We start from the raw sequence: 21,314 nt of genomic DNA on the forward strand, positions 1-21,314 counted from the left end.
TACAATTTCAGTTGGAAATACTGTGAATAAAATGTAAAGTTAATGTAAGTTTTAGGTAATTGATTGGGTTACACAAATGTATTTCATGTAAATTGAAAGAATATTGGTTACTAATGTAAACATCATGTGAAAAGACTTCAGGAGCCTTAGTAATTCACAAAACTTGCTTAGACTCTCTTAAGCAATATCACATTGTCCTTGCAAGTCATTTTGCATTGCACTGCAAAATTGCAAAGTTGTGAATTAGACGCCAGATTAACTACGATTTTGAAATGTTGTGCCCTTCATCTGTTATTGATAATTCATTTATCACTATTTAGCCATAAATCAGAAGAAATGTTTTGTTTTTGTTTTTGGGTTTTTTCATTTTTAGCCAACAGTTTGCTTTTTAAAAAGTTTATAAGATGCTTAGGATAACAAACTTTAACTGAAGAATAATATACAATTAGAGTTTATTTCAAGTGACCTAATTCATACGACTGCCATTGAGCACCACACAACCATTTATCATGCTGTTACTTATTGTAGAAGCTTAGTATACTGTAGTTTTATAATTTTATAATGAAAAAAAATAATGTAAAAATACTGAAATGCGTTTTCAAATCTTTCTTTGATGATAAAGTAAGTTGACATCTGTGGTATTTAAATAACTGATTGCTTTGAAGTTATTTGTCATTTTAAAGGCATATTATCACAGACCACTGACCTATTTAATGGTCTAACAAAGTATTATCAGAACAAAAATAATTTGATTTGTCCCTAAATGTACTTTATTCAACCACCATACTCCATTTATTAATAATATTTTGTCAAAAATAAATTGAATTATGGCAATGGTCCATAATTCAAAAACTAAAATTGTTGAGAGGGTTGACATGGATTTCACTCCATCATGGTTCAGTTAAGGTGATGCGATAGCTAGATTTGGTTTGCAACAATTAATGTAATTTTTATTTATTATCCGTTTTTAGAGAAATAAGGTCTTTAAATCTGTGACAGTATGCCTTTAAGTACTAAATTGTAACAACTAACAGCAAAGTGAGGCAGTGCTCTGGCATACGGGTGGATAACTCAAGTTTGTTTTCGTGGTCTGTCTATGTTGATGTTTTTTGTACAGAATTTATGCCGTAAATGCAGTTCCTAAAAATAGCAGTCGTGTAATTATCAAATGTTTGACATCCAATCAGGGGTGGGAATTCTCCTCGGATCAGCTGTTTTCCTCTCATGGAACATTGCGTTTCCTCGCATTTTAATCGTCCTTTCCTCCAGATTTTAACCTAGGATTTCAAGAATTTCCGGGACCCCTCTAGATTTCATCTTTTTTACAGTTCACCAATTCCCACCTCTGCTAATAGCTGATGATTAATCAATCATTGTGCTTTAGTGGTGTCGTTAAACAAAACCAACTTTAACTTTAGCTATTTTATTTTTCACATGCACTTAATCATCATTCTGTGTGAATTAATTTCTACATATCAGAATAAGCAAACTAAGAAAACTTCATGGCATCACATGTTTATAGAATTACCGTAGTTATTTATAGGTTATCCGTATGTTTAAGACATTGTACTGATATAGCCTATGCAATTGTTTATATTTTTAATTTATTTCACTTGGCAAATAAACATATTTTTATCTTTGTGTGTTTGTATTATTATTTTTAACACAATTTCCTATAGATCAGTAGTGCTAATAGTTTTTGATATTTGAAGGTATTAGTACAATATCAGGGCTCGAACTTAACGACGGCACCAACGGCAATTGCCGTCGTTAAGATATAAATTGCTGAAGGTAGACAGTGTTGTGCCATCGGTAAAGTTCCTCAGCAATGGTGTACATTAACTGCCAATATTTAAAGGGACATTCCTGAGTTTGCTGCAATTTTTAAGATGTTGTCGACTAACGGAGACTTTTTAACGATTGTAATTACATTAGTGGCTGTATATTAAATGTGTTTCTGATCGTTCTAATATTTGTTAAATTTCATTAAAAAAAAAAAAAATCGTACATACGAAATTATTTGAAGACAAAATCCAGTTTGGACTTCTTACAAATACTAAGATGACCAGAATCACATTGAATATACAGACACTGATATTCTAAACAAGAAAATATATTTAATATATATGTTTAATGGTAGAAGTATTTTATTAGTCGGAAAAATTGTCTTACAATGCAGCAAACTCAGGAATGTCCCTTTAACATTTGCACGTTTGAAATGTCTACATACAACAAAATAACCTTTCAGTCATGTTTATTTGCTGCAAATGTCACTTTAAAAAAATACTGCCATACGCAGGCTCAAAATTGCCGTCGGGTGGCCGTTTCAGCCATGGCAATTCTATTAAAAATTGCTGTGGGAGACAAATTCTTAAGTTCGAGCCCTGCAATATTAAAAATGGTTGTATTAAATTGATAACGTTAAAAAGTCTGTTAGTAGATAACATCTTTAAAATTGCAGCAAACTCGGGGAATGTCCCTTTAATAATTAGAAGTATTAATACTGACGTGTTAAAAGTTACTTAGGGACTGCAGATCATAACTGCATGTTGCAATGACCAAATAATTATATTCGACATCCAGTAGCCAATGGTTAATCAGGCAATGGTCTCTAGTGGTGTCATTTGAACTTTTTATCCAGACCATTGCGTTCACCTACAGTGCAAGATATGCTGGCCTATTAACAGTTTTAACAAGGCATCAGAAACGCTGCAATTCGTTTTTGCGAGTGCATGGTCCTTTTCCTGTATATCAAGTTTCACGAAAATTGAACAGGAAATCGGATGAGAAATGAAGGGTCTAGAACATGATGTAATGTCTATTTTTAGTAACAGTTACCTTGACATTTGACGTAGACATTCGAACTCGTTCAAAATATGATCTTATTCCTATATGTGAAGTTTAATGAACATCGGGTAAGAAATGAAGTCGCTAGTATAGAGCGGTGACGTTGTATATCTATATTTTTGAGTAAACGTGACCTTGACCTTTAATGCAGACAGGCGAAACGCGAACTCGTTCAAGATAATTATGATCCTATTCCTATGTAGTTCATAAAAACCAGATGAGAAATGAAGTCGTTAGATTGATGACATACGTAAGCAGTAACATAATGCTATAGGCATATCTCCTTGGCAACTCGTCGCCAGGGGATAACAAGCTTGGATCATAAAAATTAAATATTCACTGGCGTGTGTGTGCCAATCCCCCTCACACACACACACACACAGACATTTTGGCACCTTACTACGCCAATGATGTTTGCGCATACGGTTATCAACGTCAATACATTCTTACGGAATAGGAAATGTTTTATTTAACGACGCACTCAACACATTTTATTTACGGTTATATGGCATCGGACATATGGATAAGGACCACAGATATTGAGGGAGGAAACTCGCTGTCGCCACTTCTGGACTGGCTGGAGCGAGAAATAGCCCAATGGGCCGGCCCACTGACGGGGATCGATCCTAGACCGACCGCGCATCGAGCGAGCGCTGTACCACTGGGCAACATCCCGCCCACATTTTTACGGAAGCAAAATATACTCAATACAGATAGTAAAGATTTAAATATACCCTATGAAATAAAACCGATATTTGACTACCGCCCTTTGTGGTGTAGTGGTTAAGCCATCGGAATTAAGGCTGGTAGGTACTGGGTTCGCATCCCAGTACCGGACCCGCCCCCAGGTCAAGATTAACGACTTAATGGGTAGGTGTAAGACCACTACACCGACATCAGAAATGTAAACAGTTGCATGCTGGATTGATAAATTCTGTAGTGCCCTGGGGACCCCAAGGGGAGTGTGGAGCTTCAATGTACAAATAAAACACTTGAATAATATAACATAAACATATACAAGAAATAATTGTGTTATCTGTGAAACGACCTGAGATTATTATAGACAATTACTCCACAGATATTTGTGATAAAAATTAATTTAAGGTAACTCCAAATTGTGTTTGTGGCGCCTTTTTGTTTTCATCTCTCCCCCCCTCCCCCTCCCCCCCCCTCTCTCTCTCCTCTCTCTCTCTCTCTCTCTCTCTCTCTCTCTCTCTCTCTCTCTCTCTCTCTCTCTCTCTCTCTCTCTCATTAACCTACTGTCCTGGATAGACAACCTAGATAGCTTACGTGTGTGCCCAGGACAGCGTGCTTGAACCGTATGTGGATACAAGCACAACAATAAATATAAAAACATACAGTGTGGATTCTTCAACTAGGGGACACACTGCATTTTCCAAACATACCAATAGTTTTATCTTCGTACCTAGCCAACTGGATGGTGATGGATGGACAGTAAATAATAATAATAATAAATAATAATAATAATAATAATAAAAATAATAATCGGGGTACGGTCTTTATCAGCTTGACAACAAGAGATACTTTTTCGTATTTGTCTCATCCACCCACCCACCCCCATGCATCCTGTTGGTATGAACCTGATATTATCGACACCCTCAGGAGAGCTTACTGTCAGTAATTATAAATGAATCAGCTGATTGTCATATTTTGTTATCACCAATAACACGGTTGCCTGGCTTGACTTCCGAATGTAATTGGTTGCCTTGACGAGTACTCAGGCCTTGGGCAGGGAATCACATATTAATAACAACAGAATGTTCGGCTTATGTGGATAAATATTGATAAACCAGGTATGGAAATAAATGGCGTGGTTCCTCTTTTGTCCGTTCCGCGTATTCTTGTTTATTGATCTATGTTAATGTGTCGACGTCTGAGATGGGGAATGTCCTCGGCTGTCTAAACAAAATGTACTTGTTCATTTTAATGCCATATATCGCACGTATTTCAACAGTTTTGTTCTGAAATTAATTTTGCTTGTAATTTTTAAATATATAAAACAAAAAACAAAAAAAATAATAAAGTAAATTCAATATGGAATTATTTAGTTACATAATTACAGCATGGATCGATGTAATTCATTAAATCACAAAGGTAAGAATAAAACTTTAATTAAAAGTGGCGTGATGTTTTAAAATCTTATGATGAAACAAATCGTATTAATGACCACATTACCGTTTAGGAGTAACACTAATGTAAAGTAGACCTAATAACAATTTTAGTCTAAAAAGAACAATAACATGGAGAGAGAGAGAGAGAGAGAGAGAGAGAGAGAGAGAGAGAGAGAGAGAGAGAGAGAGAGAGAGAGAGAGAGAGAGAGAGAGAGAGGGAGAGAGAGACAGAGAGAGAGACAGACAGACAGAGAGAGACAGACAGACAGAGATTGAGAGAGAGAGAGAGAGAGAGAGAGAGAGAGAGAGAGAGAGAGAGAGAGAGAGAGAGAGAGAGAGAGTATTGTATAATTTAATTTGAACGTACCATTAAGTCACATTTTTCAATGCTAATTATATTCACATTTCTGTCATATTATAGCTGATGATTATATATTATTGTTGCTAACTGATATCAATGTGTGTACATTATTTATTTATCAAATAAGTGAAAAGTGATATGTTGGTTATTGTCTATACCACTGGGCATTGAGTAACTTCCATGACAACACAACACACAATTATACGTGGTTACAACATGACGATTCTGTATTATGACGTCACTGAATTAAGCATCATTTACAGAAATTCTGTGCTGTATCTTATTTTTTAAATTCTCTGGTATAATAACATTGTATTGAGTCATTTCGTATTATTTTATTTCGCTTTTTCTACGGAGAAAGGTAAGTTGTTTAATATCTTACTATAGAGAGAAATGTTAGTCTAAAATGAACAATAATACATCATGTATCATCATTGCTTGGAGCCTTCAACTGCAACATTTTTCGTTACGATATCGTAACTAGCGTGTAACCACCATAAACTTTAGAAACAACTACGTAGGCTAGTGTATTGTGTAAAAATATATATAATACTTGATACTTTTAAGACGCATGCAATTAAAAACTAATGAATTATTAATAATAAATGTTCGACGTTTTATTTATTATTTATAATTTTTTAGAAGGCGACACCGAAACATATAATTAGACATATTATATTTCTGATTCATATCATACACACACTCACATACTTGGGGGGGGGGGGGGGGGGGGGGGGGGGGGGGGGGGGCAATACCCCCCCCAAAAAAAAAAAAAACACAACAACAACAACACAACAAGAACAAAACAAAAAAAACACAAAAAAAACCGGAAAAAAACCCGGAAAAAATCTACAACAAACAAACAACACCATAACCACCTTTGCCAACAGCACAACACAACTCGTCCCATCATAGCTCAAGTCACCTCCAGCCTCCCCCTCCCCCTATTGATACTGACTCGAACTAGTCCCACCACAACGCAACATGTTCCACCCACTCAGTCTCTATATCATTGATGTTAAGTTAGCCTAATCAAGTAATGATTAACTTTATTATAGGATCACATGGATGTAAACCAAAATCAATGCGAGCCACATGATCGATCGCGTGTAGAATATAACATGTAACTGTGGAGACCTCATTAATCACCAAGATCTCACATATAATAAAACAAATCGTAATGCCTACGTTACCGTGTTTATCCCTTTAAGGGTAACACCAACTTTTATAATAATTAAAGAAAATGCCTGCGTGCGTACTTACTCGTCTTGCGTGAAACAAGAAGGTACTTAAGCTAAAATACCGAGAAAATGTCGCAGGTTTCTTTTGATGACTACGTGTCAGAATTACCAAATGTTTGACATCCAATAGCCAATTATTAACTAGTTAATGTGCTCCAGTGGTGTCGTTAAACAAATACAAACTTTAACTTTTGCTGAGTTGGTCCATGTGCCCTTTTCCCATTACTCACACCCTCCGCAAAATATTTCCTGGATCTCCCCTGAAACATCCATCTCAAATCAGCTTTTTAAAACATGCATGGCTATTAATATAATATTTGAGCTATTCGTATGTGTCACAATTAAAACTATAAACATGTATTAAGTTATTTTATTTTACATATTTTACATCGCGTTAAAAATTAATAATGAGCAATATGCTAAACTAACAGTGTCATTGTTTAGCTCCTAATACGGCTGCATTGTCAAAGCCTTTTAAAGTCAGTTTTTAAAAATGTAAGATCACACTAAAACCTGTTCCATTGTTCTATTTTTATACTAACACACCCCCCCCCCCCCCCCCGACAACAACAACACCATCAACAATCAATATCTTGCGAAAAATTTAATATTTAGTTACTATTAAGTATTACTTTTACCAATTACTGCAAGTTATGGGCGAGCCTTAGCCCAGTGGTAAAGCGCTCGCCTAATGCGCGGTCAGCCAAAAATCGATCACCATAGGTGGGCCCATTGGGCTATTTCTTGTTGTAGCCAGTGCACCACGACTGGTATATCAAATGCCATGTTATGTGTTATGTGTTATTCTGTCTATGAGATGGTGCATATAAAAGATTCATTGCTACTAATATAGCGGGTTCGCATCTAAGACTATGTGTCAAAATTACCAATGTTTGCCGATGCTTAATAAATCAATGTGCTCTAATGGTGTCGTTAAACAAAACAAACTACGGCAAGTTATGAATATCGTATGCAAATTAAATAACAAACGGGTAATCCCTTCTATTTCTGTCATTTTAATACCAACAGTCAGGCACGGCGGAAGCAAATAAACATTGGCGGGGGTGGGGGGGGGGGGGGGGGGGTTGAGGAGGGTTGGTCGAGGTAGAGAGCGTGAAGAGCCCGCGTTTTCAGGGGATTTCAGGAGTATACACTACCGACAGGGAGTACTAGACGGGGAGTAATTAGTGATTTGGTTGCTACGTCATATTAATTTATGACGTCAGATAGTGGAAAATAGGATGTGATAAAAAAAAAGATCATTAACGGTGTACACAGTACGTTGTGGTTACTAAAATGCAAGACAGCAACATCTTATATAGGTATACCCCACAAAACGTTATCAGGTATGTTTGTTTTTAATATGTAGATCATTGCAAAAGGAGTTCAGTCTCTTGTCAAACTGAATCAAACAGTTATTGTTACTGCAGATAAATGTATGTTGTTGTTTTTGCTCTGCCCATATGCGGGTGTTATGCAAATAAATTATTCTTATTCTTATTCTTATAGTCCGTCCCATCCTCCTACAAAAGTGTTGGGTTTTTTTGTAAATAATTTCAGTTTTGTTTGACGTAAGAAGAAAAGTAAAAGTGTTTGAAAATAACAAAAATGATACTACTTTTGTGTCCAATTTAAAAAACAATTGGCTCAGAAATAAATATCTTGCAGTCAGTTCCATAGCATGAAAAAGGCGGACTGTACAGTCACTCTTTACTAGGTTTTCTTGATTATATAGGCTTATTTTTATTTACATCTTTGAAAGTAATCTTTTAAAAATAGACCTATATATTTGTATGCATAGTGTGTTTTGACAAAATTGCGTACGAAGGCATATACGTCGGGAGATATCAACAGCGAAGCAGGGAGGGGGCTAATTCCGTTTTGATATCAAGTGGGGCAATGCAAAATCCCTAGTGCCCCCTCCCCCCTCACACACACACACCGCTTCCAACGCCTATAAAACTGTTAACTCAGAAGGAAACTAAAATTAACCATACAAGTAATGAATCAGCGTATTATCAAAGTATTTGATTTGAACAATGAAACGGCACACTATGTGTTTAAAATAGAGAAAGGTCTAACAGAGAACAGTTTACTGTCTAAGGTAGGACTTCCGGTGAAGTCGGACCCTGTGCCCAGGATGGGCTTGTCTGAACCTTCAGTGGAGGCACATTAACAGTTTCCTTCCTTTACTTCCCAGAGAACTGTCATAGAACATGGCTATCGTCTTAAATAGCTTAATTAAGACATTTAATTAAATAGCTTAATTCCTGTCTGTAACACACTTTTGTCAAAATAATCATTCACGCAATTGTTCAAAACTGACTTTCTGAACCCGTCTGTGGAGAAATCATGTACATTTTGTATGGATATGTCACGAGACGTAGTCATTGGGAACGCCTCATTAGCTGTTAATAAAGCAAAACAAATGGTCGATTTCAAGATGTTAATGTAACAACTGCTTACGTTCCTTTAATGCTTTAAGTAGCAGTCACGTCCGTATACGATAAGCTGTACGGTAATAGTAAAAATCCTGTCGTTGCCCAGCCACAATCTGTGAGCACTACACAAACAGGACTACGTAACAGTCGTTTCATACAGAGTGTCGTATGCAACTTATTATTCTGATAACCGTTTTTGGATTTCAGAACACTGTTTGTTTGTTTTTAAACTTTATTGACAATGTCGTCTGTACAGTTAAAACTTTTACTGGATCAGGTAAGATATTGGTATAATAATTATAGTTTAATGGAATGAAATATTTTTGTATTTATTTATTTCCTTTTTGTTGTGTTAATGAATTTCTGAAATAAGATTATAATCATACGCATGCTTAATTATTGTATTACAGGTGGGGTTTTATAACCCATGCACAATTTCGTGTTTTGCTTGATTCAAAAATATGATAATAAATTTACCAAACAAAGTATTCATAATTTCATGTTACCGAATACGCCCACGGCGATTTTTCAATACACGCACGCACGCACACATACACACACACACACACACACACACACACACACACACACACATATATATATTTGCATTGAATATTTCCCATTTGATGATGAACTTTCTTAAATAAGTCTATAATCATACTGTCACAGTGCTAAACTTCAACTTTATAACAATACGTATTATATCTTTATTTTTATGAGTGCATTACTTAAAAATCTGAAAAATATCACATACTTTGATTGCACTGAAAATGTAAGTCGGTTGCAACATGAGCAACAGAAGGATAATCTTGTAAACTAAATCATAAATGTAAATATATACATAAGTGAGTAGCACAAAGGCACTTGAATAGGGTGAAATACCTGAAATTGTCATGTTACAAATCAAGGCCATGAAACTGAACCTAAATCAAAATAACCCAAAACCGATTTCATTCAGTATTTTATAACAACCAGTCAATTAATAAAGACTTGAAGATGGAAAAAATGTATTATCAGGCTGAATATACACACACATATACGTATACATATATATATACACACACACACACACACACACACACACACACATATATATATATATATATATATATATATATATTTCCATTGAATATTTCCCATTTGATGATGAACTTTCTTAAATAAGTCTATAATCATACTGTCACAGTGCTAAACTTCAACTTTATAACAAGACGTATTATATCTTTATTTTTACGAGTGCATTACTTAGAATTAGTTAATTGGTAATCTGACGTCTGCCATGTATCCACTTAGTGACTTGCCAATCAAACCAATTAGTGTCAAGAACTAATTAAATATGTAACGAGCAATGCAATTTAATTGTTGCCACGGATATTGCAGGCGTACACCATGACAACTGCATATTACCTAGATACGTAATTATTATGTGTCTTATAAATAAGGATAATTTACCCAAGAAAGACAGATACTGTTCACATGCCTTCTCTCACAAAGCACAAACTCTACTGGAAGACCCGAGAACAGTTTTGTGACATAAGCAATGTCAACTCTATCGGGAGACCTGTGTGTCATTCACCCAAGAGCTCTGACTTGTATGTTATCTGTATCTGTTGTTAACTTGTTAATCATGTTTCATATTGGAAAGGAAATACAACAACCTCCATCATCAACTTGAGACTTATCTTCTCTTCCTTCATTTACATTCCGGGAAAACAAAACAAAGACAAATCTACGCTGTGTTAATACCATACCTAGGCTTAATTATTGTATTATATATTTTTTACCATGTACACTTTCGCTGGGGCTTGTGGGCACAAAAAGTGGAAAAAGGTTTACCATTCCCCGCCGCCAATTTTAAAGTCACAGAATATCCCAAAACGTACCAAAGAGCATGAAAAAAACCTAACTTAGTGGGAAAATAGCCAAAACTTGGGGTTTTTTGTTGTTTTTAACAATTTTATTTATGACCGTTTTCCCCTTTTATTCCTCATCCATAATATTTCGCACATTCAGACGATTTCTTTTTAATGTTTTGAATCGACCCAAAAGGCCACTGAAATTTAATTGTGAATGGCAGTTTACCTTCCAATAATGCATGAAGCAAAGACATATCTTTTACCAGCGTGCATTAGTCGGATACCAAATTAGTTTTGTTGTTTCGTCATTACAACACAAGTGAGATTATTAATCTCGCTGATTCTTGTGATAAACAGGCGAATGCTTCTGGTAAGAAGGAAAATGTATACATGCTGTGGGACTGGGGTCTTCGTGAAAAACAATGAATATGAAATGGATTGTCGGCGATACGTTGATGCCCGCCGCATACGACTAGTACAAACTTAATACGACACTGGTTAATCTATTAGCTTTATTTACCCTTTAGCAATTATTAAAAAAATACGTTTATATAATATATTATATGTTTTTATGTCAAAATCGGCTTAGCAAATTTTATACCAAAATAAATTAATTTTATTTAAAGGGACACCCTAGTTTGAACCCGTAAAATGTAACACTAAGTTTAGTTAATCTACAAACCTGTAACACATTTGGATAAGTTACAATTGAGAGAAAGATGAGTCTAAAAGAGAGAATGAGAGAAAAATAGACTAAAACTCAACTCCATAACTGTTACTTCTCACGTCCACGTGCGTTTTTAAAAATACGAGAAATGTAAAGTATGATTTCAGTTATCAAAAACGGCTATAATAGTCACAATATGCCTCAGTGTTTCAAAACTAGGATATGTCCCTTTAAGAAAAATATAACACACACGTTTTTCTCTTCTGTTGCTCAGTATAGCATATTATCATTATGTTATTCTACCGTATCTTATTATCAAAAGCCCATCTTGTCACTGTAAAATATTATCATCATCATCATCGTCATCGTCATCAACATCATCATCATCATCATCATTATTATTATTATTATTATTATATGTTCCTCATATGCCGTTGTGTAATGGCCTGAGTTGTAATACAGTTCTGTTCTGTCTAAATTCGTATATTCAATATTTAGTAACTTTGGCTTCTAAATCAAATAGACCGGCCTCGGTGGCGTCGTGGTTAGTCCATCGGTCTACAGGCTGGTAGGTACTGGGTTCAGATCTCAGTCGAGGCATGGGATTTTTAATCCAGATACCGACTCCAAACCCTGAGTGAGTGCTCCACAAGGCTCAGTGGGTAGGTGTAAACCACTTGCACCGACCAGTGATCCATAACTGGTTCAACAAAGGCCATAAAATAAATAAAAGATCCCTTGCTGCCTGTCGTAAAAGAGTAGCATATGTGGCGACAGCGGGTTTCCTCTAAACAAACAGTGTCAGAATGACCATATGTTTGACGTCCAATAGCCGATGATAAGATAAAAAATCAATGTGCTCTAGTGGCGTCGTTAAATAAAACAAACTTTACTAAATCAAATAATTACGTACGGCATTGTTATATATATTTATAATAATTATTATGTTTAAAAACAGCAAACCGTATCTGTACATAAAATTGAGAGATAGAGCCGGATCTGAAGCGTTTGTCTCAAATGATTGGGTCGAAGGATCGAATCCCCTCGTTGGATTGGCAGATTATTATGATCAAATAATGCAGTCATATCCTATTACTAGGAGATCATAGATGGGCGGTATCTAGCTCAGTCGGTAGAGTGCTCGTGTGTGTGTGTGGGGGGGGGGGGGGTCAAAACTTCTGTTACCCTCATAAGTAAACATAGCTATGGATCTGCCAATTATTCGCTTTTAATACCTAGTTCCACCAACCTCTCCACTGCCCCTCAGAGTGCTCTTCCGAAAGGGAAATACCACGGCTTCACTATTCAAGTATTTGTGATGTCTTGTTAAAAAAAAAAAAAAAAAAAAAAAAGTAGGCCATTTCGACAGTTGTGAATGACTATCCAGAGACCGACAGTACTGAATATTCAATAATAAGCATTTACGGTTCCATCTCTAAGCGCTGTCTGTATGTCTGTCTGTCTATTTGTCCATCTCTAAGCGCTTTCTGTCCGTCTGTCCACCTCTAAGCGCTGCCCTCATTTGTGTGAACTGACGTCGAAGGAGAATTTTATTGATGACACTACTAAGTATTTATAAATCCATGTAGACCATATTAGTGCATTACCTTTGAGGACCTAGTGGCATAGCTAGAAACGTTTGCTGAGAATACATTTTGTACATATTGAACATGATTAATCATACATGTATTCATTTTCCGTAGCTTCGTCCAGCTTACAGTCGTGTTCATTTATTTGCCGCTAATATTCAAGTGATATTCAAACACGATGTTTTCTCTATAAACGTATACTTATTCACCGATTCGAGAAACACACGACTGTATTTAATATCGAAGAATGACATGTTACGGAAAAGAAAAATAATGTGTATAATATATGCTCAATGGTTAAATGACGTAAAAAGAAAAGACAGTTCGAGATTGCAACTTTTTATTGAGAGAGAGAGAGAGAGAGAGAGAGAGAGAGAGAGAGAGAGAGAGAGAGAGAGAGAGAGAGAGAGAGAGAGAGGTCGTTGTAGTTCTCGTAAACCTCCCCATTGTGCTCACGCTGGGTTGGAGATTTCCAACTTAGTACCTATCATTCCTAAAACAACGAACTAACCACTGTCACTGTACCACACACCACAACTAGCCAGCATGCGTTCTATTCATGTTGTTGTTGTTGTTGTTGTTACTGTTATTATTATTATTATTATTATTATTATTATTTATTTTTATTTTTTATTTTTATTATTATTATTGCTGATATCTTAATACATAGCCAACCCCCTCCCACCTGTCTCGTATGCTTATGGCTTTAAAGGCTTCATTAGAACTGATTATCCCGGGTTTGTTTGGCAGGGGGAAAATATACAAATTACAAAATTCAACGACTCAATTGCTTCAGCTTTACAGAAAGAAAAAAGTAGAAATTTTGAACAACTCCAATGCTTGAAGTGATTTGCTAACAATCAACATGCTTTTGTCAACAAAACAAATACTCCCTGAGCACCGATTGTCCGCTCACTAAATCTTAATGTCGGCCGATTGTCAAATTACTGTTGTAAATCGGTGGTCTTTGAAGGACGTCTGCCCGAGCGGAAGGCTCTTGTCCCACTTTGTAATCTTCAACTCGGTAGTTTTGCAGATCAACGTAAATGGCTTAATACGGGCAAAGGCTTCTTATTTCTTTGACTGTTGCATTGTAGTACTATTTTGTTGACATAACGACACACTGGGTGCAGTCATGGGTATCATCCTACAAAAGCCCCCCACCACCACCAATCTAGGGTACGTGTTGTGCATGTTCGTCTTTTAATACCACTATCTCGCCTTTGAAGAATTCAAATATTTCAATATTAATACTAATTTAAAATAACAATAATAAAACAGCAACAAAACACCCCCTCCTGAAAACAGTCCCCTCTGTAACCCATCTAAAACCCCAGCCCCACAAAATGAACAACAACCTCAACAAACAAATGGTAGGTACATGGTTCGCATCCTAGTACCAGTACCCACCCAGTCAGTTTTAATGACTCAGTGACCGGCCTCGGTGGTGTCGTGGTTAAACCATCAGACATAAGGCTGGTAGGTACAGGGTTCGTAACCCGGTACCGACTCCGACCCAGAACGAGTTTTAACGATTCAGTGGGTAAGACCACTACACCCTCTTCTCTCTCACTAACCACTAATAACTGAGGTAGCTGAGGTGTGTGTCCAGGACAGCGTGCTTGAACCTTAATTGGATAGAAGCACGAAAAGTAAGTTGATATGAATGAATGACTCAGTGTGCCTGAACCTTGAAAGGATATAGGCACGTAAATACAGTTTAAGCCTTTTGACTGATTGAGAAGCCACTATATCGACTAACCATTAACCTATTGTCCAGGACAGACAGCTTAGATAGGACAGCGGTAGATATTAGTAAGAAAGTCCAAGTGGAAATGAAAAACGAAAACAATATAAACAGTTTTATCAATATCAGTTTGTAGGCATAGGCATATTTATAATTAAACAATACACTGTATCATATGTGTGAAACCGTCCCTTTACTCGACTAACTGGCCATATTATTGCCTCATTTAATAACACACAAAAAACCCAACAACTGTGCGTCAATATGACTACTCTCCACCACCACATCCTCCAAAACCCACCCAACATTCCTCCCCTCTCGGTCTTTCCCTCTGTCTCGCTCTGTCTTTCTCTCCCCCTCTTTCTATCTCCCTCCCCCCCCCCCTTCAGTAAAAAGGTTGCAATCTCAAACAATCTCCGACTGTCATTTTTTTTTTTTTTACGCCATTTAACCATTGAGAATATATTATACACATTATTTTTCTTTCCGAAACATGCCATTCTTCACAATTGATGTAACAAAGACCGTGGTATATACTATCCTGTCTGTGGGATGGTGCATATAAAAGATCCCTTGCTGCTAATCGAAATGAGTAGCCCATGAAGTGGCGACAACGGGTTTTCTCTCTCAATATCTGTGTAGTCCTTAACCATATGTCCGACGCCATGTAACCGTAAATACCCCCCCCCCCCCTCTATCTGTGTGTGTGTGTGTGTGTGTTTGTGTCTCTGTCTATTTCTCTACCTATCTCTTTATCTCTATTCTTGATCTCTGTCTGTCTGTTTCTCTCTGTCTCTCTCTCTCTCTCTCTCTCTCTCTCTCTCTCTCTCTCTCTCTCTCTCTCTCTCTCTCTCTCAGTGTCTTGTTCTCACTCTCCCATTCATGTTATTTGTCTGTCTGTCTTTATCAGTATACTGTGCTACGTATCTACATTAGCGTGTCCCCATAGTTTAAATCGCAAATGTATGCTTTACTTCGTAAAACATGCATGTATATTTTATTTTGAGATAACATACCGCAATTAGCTCACTATATTTACAGGGTTTGTCGCACACTAACAGGTAACTGGACTCATAACTGCTAGGTTACCTTATGTGAAACAAAGTGGACAAACACCTGTAGTTCAAACCAGTCATTGAAAAAGCCGTGCTATCCATATCACGGCTCATGGTGTGACTTGACTTTCTCTTGTTCATGTTTCGTCAATACAGTCACATTGATATCTTGCCTTAGCAACTGTTGGCGTCCCGTGCGACGGTCCACAGACTCGTCCTACCGGTTAAGATCACTCATCAGCCAATCAAAATTGACCTTACCGCGATACTTTATAATATTTACTACATGGCTGCTTTTAGATATGGGGTATATCATTATGCAGTCATCAGAAGATATAATATGATTAATGTATTTAATGTCACGAGTCGGTAGGAAGGAACATGACAATGAGAGGTCAAAGGAATAAAGGGAATGAGCTAAAGTAGCCATTTGTTTATTAATTATATATTAGAAGGACATTAGAGGAAGTCCTGAAAATATCAAATCAAATTATTAGGAACATTTGCGAACATATTTTAATAATTATTATATAAAACGCCATCCGTTTATTTAATGTTCCTATTTGATATATTAGAAACAATAAACCACCAAAGCGGGGTTTTTTTCATATTGCAGTGTTACATTTTTTTTTTTTACATCCAACGGTGCTGTCAGTGGTGTGCCTACGGTATGGCAGGTATGGCATGTGCCCTGGGCGCCACTTGATGTGTGTTTGTGTGTGGGAGGGGGGGGGGAGGGGGGAGGGGGGTCGCCACTGAGCAGTTTCTATTTAAGTCAGACGTTATCTAAAAAATGGGTGTCAGATGTTTGGACAGGGGCGCAATTTCAGTGCTTGCCATAGGCGCTATTTTCCCATAGGCGCTATTTTCCATAGATACGCCACTGGGTGCTGTGGCATGTGAATCCACCCAACCCCAGTAAAAAAAAAAAAAAAACTAAACAATAAGTAACAAAACAAAACAAAAACAAACAATAACAACAACAAAAACACCCCCACAAATTAATACTTTTGCCAAAGTTTTTTTTATTATTTATTTATTTATTTATTTAGTTAGTTAATTAATTATAATTAAGATTGATCGTAAGTATATTTCCGTTCAATAAAACTATAACAGTAGGCTAAACACCGTTACGTGTGAGACTGAGCAGATAAAACTAAGGATCAAGAATAGAATGCTACTGTTACGAATGATGTAATTTATCAATAGCCACTTATGTAGTTTTGTGTGCTTTGTAGTGGGCGACTAACTGCGAAAATTACAACTAGTACTTGATTTGTTCGATCGTGAAAGCGGGCTTTAGTTAAGTGGAAGAGTGCCTACCTGAGCTGTAATAGGTCGCAGGATCAATCCCCTTCGCTGGAACCACTAGGTTATCAAATCTGGGCTAACACAATACCTCTCAACATCTAACATCATATCAAAGCTATGTCTACCCATCATGATCATAGCACGTCACCACCACATCATCATCATCATCATCATACTCACCATCATCATCATCTAACATCATCATCATTATCATCATTATTGTCATCATCGTCATCATGATCAGTAGCAGCAGCGTCACCACCACAATCATCATCATTTAACATCATCTAACATCATCATCTATCATCATAAGTATAATCGTTATCATCATTGTTATCATCATCATAAGTATCACCACCACCATCATCATCATCATCATCATCATCATAAGTATCACCACCACCATCATCATCATCATCATCATAACATCATCATCACCACCACCATCATCATCACCACCATGATCATCAACCTTACGTTAAGTTATCATCACCTTCGAGGGGCGGGATGTAGCCCAGTGGTAAAGTGCTCGCTTGATGCGCGGTCGGTTTGGGATCGATCCAATTCGGTGGTCCCATTGGGCTATTTCTCGTTCCTGCCAGTGCACCACGACTGGTATATCAAAGGCCGTGGTATGTGCTATCCTGACTGTGGGATGGTGCATATAAAAGATCCCTTGCTACTAATGAAAAAATACATCGGGTTTTCTCTCTAAGATTATATGTAAAAAATTTACCAAATGTTTGACATCGAATAACCGAAGATTAATAAATCAATGTGCTCTAGTGGTGTCGTTAAACAAAACAAACTTGGGTTTTTCATCACCTTCGCCATCATCCTTGGTAGCATCGTTAGTGATAATTCGCTTGCTTTAGTTTTACCGCATTTTAAATATCTTGTGAATCACTTAATATGTTTAAGCACTTGTTTATAATGCCCAAATCATGTCAACGCATTCACGGCAAAGCCAATCGAGAAATAGATATTATTACTCCGTCCGACCAAGCGGAACTTGAGATCGACTTGTCGCACAGAAAGTAGCATATTATATCATAGCGATTGAAATGGGACTCAACGAGGAAATGGCGACAGACGTCAACGTTCGGAAGGGCCAGAGCCCTATACGATGTCTTGCCGACATCGAGAGAGCAGTAAGATCCATAATCATTTTTTATTTTTACATAAAATAATTTTTACATTATGATATGTATTTCAGTCTTTCGTTCGTATTAGAGCTGTACTTGTTTTTCTCTCTATTTCAGCTTGGAGAAGACAAGTTGACTCCAGGGTTTGTCAAACAGCTAGAACAGTATTACTCGCGGTCTGGGACAACCGACAAAGCTCTGTGTTTGGAGCTGATATCGACTCTCAAGTTAAAAGATCAAATACAAACTCCACACTACAACAATAAGTACAGACCGAGAACCGCTATGCCTTCTCTAGGTGGTACGTGTAAGTATTAATATTATTATATCATATTATATATTACATTACATTACATTACATTACATTACATTACATTACATTACATTATATTATAACTGATAATTACTTTATTATACTAATATTAAGTTTTAAGTAAATAATATTTGAACTAAAAGGTTTTATGTTTTATGTTTTATTTATCGTACTAAGAAAACATTTTTTCCCCATAAATACTCATCTACACGATTATTATTATTATTATTATTATTACCCCTGCGCGTGCTGTAACCTCACCGTGGTGCAGGGGTGTAACATTCTCTTTGAGAATGGCCAATACAGCACAATTGAAATTTTGAGTAAAAGTCAGTATCTATCTGTGATATTTGTATTTTTGCACAGTCATTTACACTGTGTTTTTATTTAAATTTTGAATTTCTATATTGATGTGATTCAACATTTAATGTTTTGCTTTTACCATAGTGTGACACCCAATAGCCGATGTATTTTTCGTGCTGGGGTGTCGTTAAACATTCATTCATTCATTCATTCTACACGATTATTAATTCTATATAAAAATAACCGCAATATTTCCATCTGAAACAGCGAGATCTATTAAAACATACCAGTTCCATCAAACATTTAGTTTGTGGTCACCTCCTAATACCGCAATATTTCATCTGAAACAGCTCATACCGAGTTCCTCAAATAAAAAAACCGCATTAAACATCTATTAAAACATACCAGTTCCAGGCTAAGTGGACTTTTCGCCCTCCTAATAAAAGGACATTAAACATATATGAGGCTAATTTGCTAAATGACTTAATATATATACTCTTCAAAAAAAGTAGAGGAACTCTAATAAGAATTTACAATTGCCAAAATTGTAAGGTATATTAGCTGTGAGGAATGGTTATATAATAATAGTGAATTAATTGGGCAAACATTACAACCGGTAATTCAGTATGACAGTAGGTTTTATGACCACCAAAGATCTTGAAGGACGATTGGGCTCAGAAGTGAAATTTGAAAGTTGACTTTTTTACGCCGCGTCGCAAATTCAAACAATAAAAATGACTAAAAACAAAGCAATAACAACTGTATGATCAACACAATGAAAAAGATTGACAGAAATCTTGTTCCACAGTGATTAATCGACCTTCCTGGAAATTGTCAAAATCGAGAATGATACCCCACGCACATGTACGGTGATGCACATGCAAACTATGGAATGTGTTTCGGTGTGTTGATAAACAGACCTGGACGTTCTTTACTAGGATGTCTGTGATCAAAACGTATGTTCGGTCTAATAGTTGATATTAACATTAATATTTCAGTATCTCCTACTTTAAGAAAAAAGTATATATATATATATATATATAGTGTGTATGTGTATGTGTATATGTGTGTGTATACCGGTATTCAGCCTGATAATACGTTTTCATCTTCAAGTCTTTATTAATTGACTGGTTGTTATAAAATACTGAATGAAATCGGTTTTGGGTTATTTTGATTTAGGTTCAGTTTCATGGCCTTGATTTGTACCATGACAATTTCAGGTATTTCACCCTATTCAAGTGCCTTTGTGCTACTCACTTATGTATATATTTACATTTATGATTTAGTTTTCAAGATTATTCTTCTGTTGCTCATGTTGCAAATGACACGTCAACACCGTAACGCCTGTCAGCAAACACAACCGACTTACATTTTCAGTGCAATCAAAGTATGTGGTATTTTTCAGATCACATACTTTAAGAATTTGATGACTTTGCAAATTAGATGTAAATTAATCGAGGTCACGGCACTAGGTTTATTAACATTTAAGCAAACGTACTAGGGTGACACTCCATAATTGACGTATGCATTCAGTCATCAAATAAAAAACATTTCAATGGCAATTTTACACTGTCCAGCGTTCAGAAAAAAACAAAAAACGTTAAGAACTAGTTTGTTTTGATGTAAGGACATCCAAAATGACGTCATTCGAGTTTGACGTCATTTCCATTCAAAAAGACACCGCGACACATTTTCTTACGTCATTTGAATATCTAGTAATGGCGGACTAGAATTAAAGTTGCTTGTACAGTTTACAAAAACACGTTGTATTAAGCTTGAGATTATATGATAAAGAGATTATTAGCCTCGTGTGTTTCGGTATCGTCAATATCATATATTAGGAATACAAAATAATGTATTATGCTCGTCAGATATATATGAAAATGTAAGATATTATATGATATGTATGTATGTATATATGTATTTTTATTTGTCTGGCTGTGTTTTTTCTCTTGTCTAACTGCCTTTTTTCATATATATATATATATATATAATATATATATATATATATATATATATATATATATATATATATATATTATATAATATCTATATATATATTTATACATTTATATTTATACATTTATTTATTTATCAATGCAGGTCACCCGTCAAGTGACATATGTAACCCGTATTGCACGACCTACAAGAGTGAGTACTACCCTAGGAAACACGGATCAACCACTGGGTTCAGGTAAGGGCTGATTTGGGAATCATTACATTATTGAAGGGCTAGGAAGGGGTTGCAGAAACGTAAAATATATTGTGTTGTATCTTGAGCTTTTGGTTATAGCTAGTAAAATATA

The 21,314-nt window shown here is 36.1% G+C and overlaps 1 protein-coding gene across 3 annotated transcripts in view; it reads left to right on the plus strand.

Annotated features, from left to right (window-relative positions):
* The first annotated feature begins 5,570 nt into the window (after positions 1-5,570).
* Positions 5,571-21,314, plus strand: part of LOC121374258 — a 33,701-nt gene continuing 17,957 nt past the window's right edge. Inside the window, exons 1-3 of one of the 3 annotated variants that reach the window (XM_041501285.1) lie at positions 5,571-5,701; positions 18,510-18,699; positions 21,112-21,202. In XM_041501285.1, the coding sequence (XP_041357219.1) occupies positions 18,678-18,699; positions 21,112-21,202 (113 nt within the window). In that variant the 5' untranslated portion in view covers positions 5,571-5,701; positions 18,510-18,677. Of the gene's footprint in view, positions 5,702-7,777; positions 7,928-18,256; positions 18,399-18,509; positions 18,700-21,111; positions 21,203-21,314 lie in introns of those variants that run through there. The other 2 variants (XM_041501284.1, XM_041501283.1) reach the window with 2 other exon arrangements.

Source organism: Gigantopelta aegis, chromosome 6, assembly GCF_016097555.1.
Source record: "Gigantopelta aegis isolate Gae_Host chromosome 6, Gae_host_genome, whole genome shotgun sequence".
NCBI lineage: Eukaryota > Metazoa > Mollusca > Gastropoda > Neomphalida > Peltospiridae > Gigantopelta > Gigantopelta aegis.